Source organism: Fusarium falciforme, chromosome 3, assembly GCF_026873545.1.
Source record: "Fusarium falciforme chromosome 3, complete sequence".
NCBI classification, from domain to species: domain Eukaryota; kingdom Fungi; phylum Ascomycota; class Sordariomycetes; order Hypocreales; family Nectriaceae; genus Fusarium; species Fusarium falciforme.
In genome coordinates, this window is record NC_070546.1 from 2,476,606 (window position 1) to 2,487,683 (window position 11,078).

The 11,078-nt window shown below is 53.9% G+C and overlaps 2 protein-coding genes across 2 annotated transcripts; one reads left to right on the forward strand and one right to left on the reverse strand.

The window, feature by feature from the left end:
* Positions 1-5,707: 5,707 nt before the first annotated feature.
* Positions 5,708-6,743, forward strand: NCS54_00407000 (MADS-box domain-containing protein; the record flags this gene model as incomplete). The annotated part of the gene is made up of 3 exons (XM_053149620.1): positions 5,708-5,959; positions 6,225-6,359; positions 6,456-6,743. 3 exons carry the CDS (start codon positions 5,708-5,710, stop codon positions 6,741-6,743), a joined length of 675 nt encoding a protein of 224 aa, XP_053005595.1.
* Positions 6,744-10,020: 3,277 nt separating this feature from the next.
* On the reverse strand, positions 10,021-10,669 carry NCS54_00407100 (Copper transport protein; the record flags this gene model as incomplete). Its single annotated transcript, XM_053149621.1, has 2 exons — positions 10,021-10,129; positions 10,182-10,669. The coding sequence occupies 2 exons, from the start codon at positions 10,667-10,669 to the stop codon at positions 10,021-10,023; spliced, it is 597 nt and encodes a 198-aa protein (XP_053005596.1).
* Between the last annotated feature and the right edge of the window lie 409 nt (positions 10,670-11,078).

Genomic DNA, 11,078 nt, shown 5'->3' on the forward strand with positions numbered 1-11,078 from the left:
ACGAGCTTAATCTTGGTGAAGATGGAGATGAATGCCCTTTGGGGGATGGTGTTGGGTTTGCCCAGCAGCTCGGACCCCAAAGCTCCGAGACAATCAAATAAAAGGTGAAGCCATCACCAACATCAATTGCGGATTGCCCCCAGCCTCATGTCTCTACCCGGACCTATCCACATCGCTGCTCGACGACGGTTGCAACGTGCCGAAGTCTCGACCAAGAAGACTCGATGGAAGGAGTGGTTCGCGACTCTGACACGTGCGGCCAAGATGCATGCATCCCTAGGCTTTGGAGAGGTTCGATCTTCTGGAGTTCATGGTCGACCAAGCCACACGCCTTGAATGTTTGCTGATGACATCAACATTCATAGAGAGAGAATCAGGATGTTGTCATCGAGCCCCACGATGGAAGGAAGGATGCGTCCATCGAGAGATCGAACAAGAACCGAGGCGATTGCGAAAGCGAAAGTAGACGGAAATCACCAATGATTCTTATCCCAGACACCTTGTATGGACACCTCGACGACGCCGTCATGCTGCAAGTGAGAATAGCTGCAAGTCAGCAACTTCAAGCTCTTCAGCTCTTGCACTGACAATCATGACAAATCACAAGACATCCACGGGGTCTCCTGCCCAAAGATACCTGGAGGAGACGACACGGGATCGCTTGCCTTGCCTGCCATGTTCCTTCCACAGCAAATAAAATTGACCAGTGAGATGTCCGAGCGCAACCCCCACAAATATCATGCAATTAATGCAACTATCCAAAAGTCTCTGTGGCCCCGTTAAACTCATGGCGGTCTCTGGCATGCAGGCTGACCCACCTGCTCGCCAACTGCCACCTCCAGGCCACGACCCTCCATCTCATTTCTCCAAGGTCCAACAGCGAGGAGGCATCCCCTCCCACGCCACCAATGCTACTTTACGCCGTCATCGACCGTTCAACTGTAAATACGAAGATCTCTTGGCCTGCCGCGTGCAAACGCCTGCGTCGCCGTTCGCAACGCGATCATATCACGTTCTGCACTGTGTCTTCTTCGGGGAGCTTCCTATTTCGGTCAAGCCTGGTGAGCAGGGGAGGGCCCCCTTCACAACCTTAGCAAGCTTTGGCCCTGGGGCTAGGCCATCGAGAACTGGCTGCCCTGCCTGTCGCGCCCTCGACAGCCGAGAGGTCGAGCAAGGCCTTCTCCACCCGCTGTCGAACAAACAGACGCTGGAAGTGGAGGCTGGGCCTGGCTGGCACTTCCCCCGCTTCGGTGCAGTTGCAGCTCATGTCCGGGCCGTGCGTCAAGTTGCGAACAGAGAGGAGGGCCAGGGCTTGACAGTCCCATCTCGTCCATCTGGTTCATCGTCATTCGCGAGTATTGTGTGACACCATTCCCTCTGCGGAATGAAGCATTTCTGCTTCGGTCTGTGCCTCCAGCCTTAAATGCAAGATGGAACTGGATGATATCTAACCTTTTTCGACCTGCGAATTCTCCAACATCTTTGAACACGGCTTCGAGTTTAAAACTGCTGCTGGAGGACCCAAGTTTTTGCTCTGGGCATTTGCTTGTGCCCTTCCCCGCCTCGTGCATTTCGGCCGGCTCCGGAATCGACGCGACTCGACTTACGCCATCCGATCATGTCAAGGTGCACTTATTCCGCCCTAAGGGTCGCCCCTTCATCACGGACAAACAAGCCCTGGAGCCCTTCCCGCCACCCTCCGACGGAGCCGAGGCCCTCGTCCACCAATCCCCCCCATCTACTGTCACGGCGCTTCAGGATCCCCCGCTTCTTGGTCGGCGAGCTATCAGTGCGGCCGACGCGACTGCTCCACAGGGTTTGCTCCTCTCCAACAACAGAGGTTGGGACGATGGGATGACATGACGGTGTGCTCCCGGCTCAGACTGTGCTGTATCTCCATTGGAGCCCACCCCACCGACGCTGGCCATGGTTTTGCGCTTGAGCACCTCTGCTCTGGCTGGTGCATGGCATGGCATGGCATTGTGCTCGCGACCTCCGTGTCATTGAAATCGCCCACTTCACGTTGACGGTGTCCTTGGAGGCTTCCGCCAATCATGCCCACGCCACCTTGCGGTATATTTCCAGCATGGCTTTTTTGGAGAGGAACCGCCATTTGCCAGGGTCTCGATCAGTGCAACCCCGGTGGTCGGTAGGGTAGAGCCGAGGAAGCTAGGCCCGCCTATCCTCCGACTCTCCTCCGTTTGCTGTGGCTTCTTCATCACGGACCTTTTGGGTCCCATCCCCTGCAAACTAGGCGAGATGGCCTGGCTATGTTGACAATGGGCCAGCTGGCATCGACATCTCTCTGGCATGTGTGAATCTGAAAAGCTAATGAAGCAAGACGGCACCTCAGCTCACAAAAGACCATCGCTGAACCTGGCCGGTAACGGGGGCCCTTCTCTGGCAAGTACCCCATCCTGCTGCTGTATGTTGCACAAGCAGGGATAGAGAGGCGCTTGGGGATGGGTTGACCTCTCTGTCTTGCGCGCTCAGTCATTCTCGCGCCGAGAAAAGTCCCCCACTTGTCTGAGCAGATGATGCGACACGCGGTCGAGGCCAAGCTCCCCAGACGCAGATGCACGCGCAGACAGGGGAGCAACACCATGTGCCATCTCCAAGACCAAAGCTGTTTCCTTTGTGTTTAATTGCCCGTCCTCAACGACGGAACACTTGCAGCAGCTGGCACTGTGCGACAGATCTGCGCTAACTAAGATTTGGTTGATTGCTAACAGGTCAAGCAGGGGAGGTTGGACATTGAGCAAGCAAGCAAGCAAGCAAGCAAGCAAGCACGGCAAGCACAAGCACGAGGGACAGGCATTTGATTTGGTTTGGACTGCCGCCCTACAGTACGGGCCGGTCGCGGGATGTGCAGAAATGTCTAAGCAGGTTGAGTTTGGCCAGGCACTTGGCTTCGGGTACTGGCGAAGATCTTGGTGATCCACGAGAGTCTGAGGCCAAGTTGCAAGGCACAGGATGTGAGAGCGCGTGAATGCAACCTCGGGGGAAGTATTGATGCTGGGAGCTACGTTATGGTTCGTCACGCGGGCGGCATGCATGCGGCACAGAACGGCCCACTGCCTCAACGGCTCACGATAGCCAGGGATAGGACCGAGAGTGATTTGAGGCACCGCGCAGTGGTTGACAGGATCTCCCCGCGAGCAGTGGGAGCCGACTTCGCGGACTGTGTCACTCGCTTGAATGGGCGGAGCGGGATCCTGGTGGAGCACCGTGAGTGCTGTGCTGCTCGATGGCCCGAGTCGTGGGTCTTTGCCTCCACCAGACGAGCCAGCTGGCTGCCTGCCTAGCAAAAGGACTCGGTGCATGGAGAGAATCCGCTTCAGCAGAGTGTCAAATGTCAGCACAGAGCCGACGAGACGACCTTGCACAGCTGTAACGGTGGTCATTCTGGGTGTGGTCCAGGGGAAGAGACACCAGGCAGTGGCTGATGGTGGAAACGGGGCACCAACAGGCGCAGATGCATGTCGTTGACAGGGCCATCCGTCATCACTGACGTCCCACCCTGCCTGTCTGTCTGTGACCACGGACAAAACTCATCTGCCTGTTGGCAGGTTGGCCGGTGCGAATCTCGGTCCACGAGTTTCTGATGAATGGTTGAAGCTCTCTCATGCACATCAAAGACGGGAGAACCTTGCGGATGGTATGTGATGGGCTCATTTGATAGACGGTGAATGGATGAATTGAACGAGATGGGGTCGGGTCCATCATGGAGAAGCCTTGGACAGGACAGGGCGCGGGTACATTGGAGGGATCAGCCTTTGCTGCGTTCATCTTCAAGCCCCTCCTTGCAAACGACTCTGTTGGCTTGCCTTGTCTCTTTATACAGGGCGATCTCTCCATTGTCCACAGGAGCGTCCGTGTGCAGGACGGCTACAACCTCACTATGCCTCCTTTGATCGCGGGACCAAGATGACATTCCCCATTCCCGTCCCTGTCCCCGAGTTTGACGGAGAGCCGTGGGCCAACCATTGAGGCTCAACTCGACTCGAAAGGGCAAACGCACGCAAGCAGCCGTGGAGACGGGGAGCAGATGGGGGATTTGCCAAGGGCGTGTTTGTCTGGGGCAGAGGGAGCTGGAGCCGTGACAGGAGGACTCGGGAGTTGGGCAGGGCGTGTCAAGGCCATGGGGAACCTAGAATGGCGCTGTGTTTGTGTGTCGTGTCTGTGTCAACTGTACTGTACTGCCATCTCTGCATCGTTGATGGGTCTCTCTCCTCTTTTCCGTCTCTGGACACTACTATCCATCAATCAACCACCATGTATCGTGTCAATCCATCTCTTGACATTTATTACGACCCCATCATGCTGCATCACACAGGCCAGACCCCATCTTGAGCTTTCATTCCACACGTTTGGGCCCTTTTCTAATCTCCCGACTGGCAACCAGCTCCAAATTCCCTCGCACTTGGGTGAACCCATATCCACACAGACCATGCACCTCGATATACGAAGTACCTTGATACAGGGCACTTGCAGATTCTCACACCAGCTCTCACACGAATACCCACAGCCCACTCAGGCGCGGAATCCCGGTCGCACCAGCAATGGCGCGCTGCACGCAGCAACCCACCCGACGCTTGAATCGCTGACTCCCTAACTCAGCAACAGGCAGGCCAAATCCGAACCCATGATTGGTCGATGCTGGACCTTGCATCCCATCCATCCCTTCCCTCCTCAGGCTCATCTTGCACCCATTCCACTCGTGGAGACTCCGAGCCCGTTCCGCCGCTGCAGCCAAAAGCTTGCTATCTTAGCACCACCGAGTAAGCCCCCCTCTGGCGAACAAGCTCTCTTCCCCTCCCCCCGAGATGAAAGAAGGCTGTTTCTCCTCCTCGCCGTTTTGTTTCCGTAGATGTTACGCACAGAGACATAGTACGAAAAAGCAAAGAAGGTACAAACGTAGAAGGAAATAATGAAACAGAAGAACAGCGTCGCTTCTGTTTGCATCCATCCACTGGCCGCTCACACCCTGGCATTTTGAGTACCTACCTGAACTTTTGGGCTCCTTGTAAGCTTCGAAATCTGCCCCACAGGCTACCCTCTCCACTCTCAGACAAGTGCCTCGTCAATTGCATCCGGATACCCATCGGCCGCAAGCGTGGGTTGGCAGAAACACCAACACGTGCTAGAAGGATATCTTCTTCCTGCTTTGCAGGCTTTGCAGTACAAGTGCCTCGCCCCGGTTGCATATCAAACCCTGCCACTTCTATTGTCCGTTATTGTCACAATCCCTCGTCGTCGCCGCCGCCGTCGTCGGGACCCCCCCTCCCCTGCTCTCTCACTTGGTTTCGTCGCGCGCGCACTTGCACTTGCCTCGCCTGGCCTCGCTTCTTTCCCGTCCGCGCCACCCACGCCCTCCACAGCCCGCACCCAGAAAAAGGAAAGGGCCCCCCGACCCAAACCCAGACACACCCAGACCAGACTCGAAGCAGCAAACAGCAAGAGCGTGCCCAACCAGGTTTCTGCGACAAGAAACGCAGCGCACCGCAGCTCCCTCCATTTTCTCTCCGCTCCCACTCCAGATCCAGTATAGATCCATCGGCACCACGCTCAAAGCAGTATCTCCACCACCTTTTTTTCTTTGCTGTCGTCGCGGTTTGTTCGTGGTAATACAGACACGAGAGCTTTCTCTTTTGAGATAAAATCGAACCCAAGCCCGTTTGAGACGATCACTCATACAGAAGACGCCATGGCCGACATCACAGATCAGCACGACCAAACCTCGCCCACCGAGCTCGACGAGTCGCAGAACGTTGGCAATGGCAGCGCCGCCACTGAGTCTCGCGGCATCAAGCGCCAGCGCCCTTCAGCAGGCGACGACGACGATGATGATGACGAGAAGGGTGGTCGCGAGCGTCGCAAGATTGAGATCAAGTTCATCAGCGACAAGTCTCGGCGACACATCACCTTTTCCAAGCGCAAGGCCGGAATCATGAAGAAGGTTAGTTTCTCATCATATACACCTATTATCACCATCAGCATCATCGTCGCCATCAAAGAGAATGACTTGGAGCGCATTCAGTCAAATGCGCGTGTCAATGCCATCTCTGGACACTCCTCTGCTACCCATTACCAATCCTTCGCTGCCTCTGGGGCCGATCCAACGCCGTGTCGCGTTCAAAAGCCTTTCAAACTGCCCGCTCTCTCTGCATGGCGCGCAATCAACTTGCCGTGTCAATCGCTAATTCTCAACCTCTTCCATCTAGGCATACGAGCTTTCTGTCCTCACGGGCACTCAAGTCCTTCTTCTCGTCGTCTCTGAAACCGGTCTCGTGTATACATTCACCACACCCAAGCTCCAACCTCTCGTAACCAAGGCTGAGGGCAAAAACTTGATTCAGGTACTATCCCATTTACTCACATGGAGCGCGTCAGCAGCCTCACACTGGCTGCACACGTGTCGCGCATCAAGAAGACCTCTGGCTGACATCATCTAGGCGTGCCTGAACGCACCCGAACCCACGCCCGGTAACGAGAACGGCGTGGATGGTGGTGACCAGGTCGAATCTCCGGAAGAGCCCGCCAACCAACATCTCCCCCCTCAGGGCAGCCGACCCGGCATTCCCCAGAACCCTCACATGCCCGGCAACTATATGCCCGCCAACCTGCCCATGGATCCCCAGCAGGCTTTGGCATATCAAAGCTACGTGCAACGGAATCAGGGCTACGGTTCAGGCATACCCCCGCAACCGGGCATGCCCTCCAACAACCACCACCAGTCGTAATGACGCACCATCACCAAAGATGAATCTTTGGTCTCTGATACCCGGCGCTCAATGCTTGCTCGAGACGCCGCCTCTCGACCTTGCGCGTCCCTTCTGGACATCAGAGCTAGTCTTGCGAGGTCCTGGTGATATGGCGTTGGTAGGGTGTTGATTTGCCACCTGCATTTTTTTTTCCATTTATTTCTTATCCTCGGTTCGCGTTGTTGGCTTTGAGGCCTACAGCAGGCCTGATGGGCCTCGGTGCTGGTCTTTGTTAATTACGCCCGGCAGGCTCTGTGCCGTTCACCTTAGCTGGCCTATGCTGTCAGCATGGTTCACTGGTGTTGAGTATGTCGGCAGAAAGTCTGCAATCCGAGTAGTGGCGCGAAGGCCACTCCAGAACGTCTCTCGTCTTTTTTTGGCGAGAGCTATGCGAACGGAGTAATTTCGTCTCCCGCCTTGGGTGGCCTGCAGAAGGCAGTTGTTAGTGTTCAGGAGGCGAGTCTTCTCTCGTTGGGGAGCCCGAGAAGACTCGCCTGACTTGCGAATTGCTCGAGGGGGCGGGATAGGATGGGGCGGGAAGGGAAGGGAAGGGATGGGAATGGACTCGATGAAGGCACGAACGATAACGGACGGGAACTCGATGTGGATTTGACGAATCTATCATGGGCCAAAAGAGACAACGGCTGTTTTTCTTGGCAGGTTCAAAGGGTCTGGTACCTGATCCTTTGCGTTAACTGCTCGTGAGGTTTTGTATGCTGTTGATGAGGGGGGTTGACTCGTGTGTATGATGAAATCATTTGATAGAATTGATTTGGCAGAACAGACAATATCGATATTGTCCAAGCTGGAGTAGCCTTTTGAGTATTGAGAAGTGGTCTAGATGGGATGGGCGCGACTTATATGCCCAGTCAAGCGGACTTACCCAAGAGAGGAATTCCACAAGCTACCCCAGAAATGCAGGCATCCGATCTCGACAAAGCCTGGGCTTCCAGTCCAATCCAATCCACGTCTCGAGCGTGGCTTTGCCTTCCTAATGAGGCAAATGTCAACCAAATCTGCAAAGCCCGACGCGTGTGTACGTACGATTGACGAACGTGCCGTTGGGTTGGGTTTCGTTGTTGCACCCAAGCAAGATCCCTGGTCTCAGACTACAGCAGAAAAAAGGAAAGCCCCGATGAGCTGTCGCGTGCCTCCTGCCGCATTAGGGGACCTGCCTAGACATGATTGGGAGGCGCCCATTTCAAGGTTGAGCTTTACTATTTTTGTAATAATAATTTTTTTTTCACTTGTTCTTACTCCTTTCCCCGTATGGGCTGTGCGCCGTGGGTTGGCATGACGTGGATGGGAAAGGGGCGCCTTTTCCTTGTTGGGAGGTTTAGGTGGGGGGATGAGATTGGGGGCCTTGGAGGATGAGGTGAGAGATTCGGATGAGGAAAGGGAGTCAAGATATGGGGTGCAAGTTATAAGAGTTGATGCTGTGATTGTGCTGGCTTTGGATGTAATCTGTGTCGACTCCTGACTGTGAATGACCTGTCATTCTGCTGACAGTGTGGCCCCGACAGGAGCTGTGCAAGCAAGAGGCGGCACCTTTTATTTATGTACAGGCCAGGAATTCTAGAACAAGTCAGTATGCATGCATGCGTAACGAGACCAAAAGTCATTGATCGATCCCTGGTCGAGGCAAGGAGGGTCTCAAGGTCGCCCCTATACTCTCCCATGACACTTGACAAGCATGGACCGAAATCACATAGGATCAAAGATCTTAGTTCCTGATTGCAACAGTAGGATTCGTCCGTCAGCCGAGCTTTATAGCTCAGGCCACATGGCTTTGCCCAGGCATTCTGTTCCTTCTGTGGTGGCCTCGCCATGAAGAACCCTGAAGAGGCAGTGATTGTCAGTCCGGTATGACTGGTCAATAGAAGCCTCGAATACTCAGCAGTAACGCAGTACTCTCTGACTAGCTCAATCATGTCGCAATGTATGTTCCATCCCCAAGTCGCAACTGTTCTTAACCCATGCCTATACCCCTTTCCTACCCATATGCCCTCGGGTTCTCTAGAGGTGTTTCTGCAGTCCTTCTATGTTTCTATTTGGACAGTTGATGCCATTTTTTACAAGTCTGTAGTTCAATATTGGAAACTGCGACTAAAATGCTCGCCCTGGTTACTCAATTTGGTGTTTGCCGTTGGCGTCTCTCGTGGACCTTCTCCTCGTAACCATGGCTTAACCAACAAACTCGAGCAAGCTCTCCATGGAGAATCAGAAGGGGCATTCTTGCTTTTCATGTGCATGTATTGTTGCAGAGTTTGTCAAGAAGGAAAAGAAGGGATAAAGTCACTGCTGGTATTAAGTGTTGACAATAGGGCGACAGATGGCTGACTCCCAATTGCTAGTCTTGTAATAACCACTCCCTCGAGAATCGCAGTACCATATTCATGCTTCCAGCTCAAGGATAAGTTTACCGGTGCTTGACAAGAGAACTCAGAGACGTGATGGGTATATAATGATTGTATCCCATCTTGTCTTCCCATGGTTGATCCTTTCCCTCTGGTGTTTCCTTCTAGTCTAGTAACTCAAGTGAATGAGTTCCCAAGGGCGATCGCTCTGCTCTTACTGGATAAGATACTGGGAAGCTTCTCGAAGGGGGATAGTGTTAAGGAGGAGCCCTTCCCCAGAGACCAGTCACAGTTCAAAGACCAAGTATTGCCAACTTTTGTATAGCTTGCTTCACCACCGCCATTCTCCGAGAGGACTATCACGATATCTCAAGAAAGGATCAAGGTTGCGTTGGCCAATAGGTTGGCATGAAGTTGTAAGAGCGAGAGGAGCTCACCCAACTCAAGTTGTCTATTTCGGCGCCAATCACGTCTTCGTTCTCGACTAAACGCGCAAAGTCTCGAGGTTACATAGTTGGTCAACAAGGTGGGACAATAGGCGGGTGAGCTAGTGCTAGATGGTGATAGCGCGCGGAGGAGGCTAATGGAGGTGAGCAAGTTTGAGAGAGTTTCCAACCAGAAGTACCGATACTTGAGATACTTGGTGTGGATCGCAGTCAATCACCGTTAATGACCTTGATGGGACGAACAACTTGGGAAACCAACAATGGAATTGATTCTAGACGCCATGTGTAATGTAAAACAACAAAGAAATGTCTTTATGCCATGGGCCGTTGCCTGCTTACTTGCTTGCCAATCGTGAAACCAAAACGCCATCTCGGGTTGAAAGAATCCTGTGCGCCTGTATCGCCTCAATTCCCAAGATGAACAAAGAGTAATCGTTGAAGAGTTGTGACAGTCTAGTGCTCAACTGATTGTGTATATCGACCGACTGCGAGGCTGCCGACGAAGACGCCAGCCAGGACCGAGAGGAAGTAGCCGACATTCATAGTCATGACGGCCAACATGCTGCACATTTGTTAGTCTTTGGCGCGGGTAGAACGAGGAGCAGGAAACGTACAGAAGATATCCAATCCCGACAATGACCGTGTCGAGGCACGCCCGAACAGGGTCGACGCTGAACCGCCACGGCCTCGCAGCAGCTCGCTTCCTCTCCACGACCACCACCGTCTCCTCGACGCCATTCTCAGTCAGTGTCATGCGGCGGGCATCCGGGCCCGAGGCGATCTGCTCTGCCAGCGGGAGCTTTCCATTGACGGCGACGTATCGACGCGCAGCCTCACGGTCCAGCCAGCGAGCTTCTTGCACGGTCTTAAAGGCGACGAGGCAACGGGCGATGATGGCGAGTATGGCGAGGAAGATGCAGGTGCCGGCGTAGGCTCCGGCGCTTTCGGGCGTCCACGAGTCCGAGTAGAGAGGAGTTTGTCTCTGGGTTTGGAAGACCATGGCCATGATGGAGCTGGAGCCATGCGACGAGTGCGACGAGGAGGAGTCGGAGGAGGAGTCGGCGTCCATGCCGGGCATGTCGTGACGGGGAACGAAGGACATGTTGAGTGCCTTTTTTGTGGTGTTTGACCAAATTGGTCAAATGTAGATGGTCGAGATTGATTGGCAGCACTGCCAGTAACAATAATGGAGTATGCTGAAGGGCAGAATGAGTGATTAGACGTGAGGTTGATGTTGATGCCCGCTAAAGTTGTCACGACAAGATGATGTGGAGGAGTAAAGATGGTGGCCGTTGTGGCGTTCTAAATCGAGAAAAGAACGGCACCAAGAGCCTCAAATCGCTATCTAGCTGACCAAGCAAAAGATTACTCCAATTCCTCAAGATTAACTTGTGTTGAATGGATGCCGAGATAATCATTTCTTGCTCAAACAGACTCGGTCGTCGCAGAGTTGAGCACTTAATCGCTGCTAACAAAGGTACCGGTACTTTGTGAGGTACATTCCCCCCTCC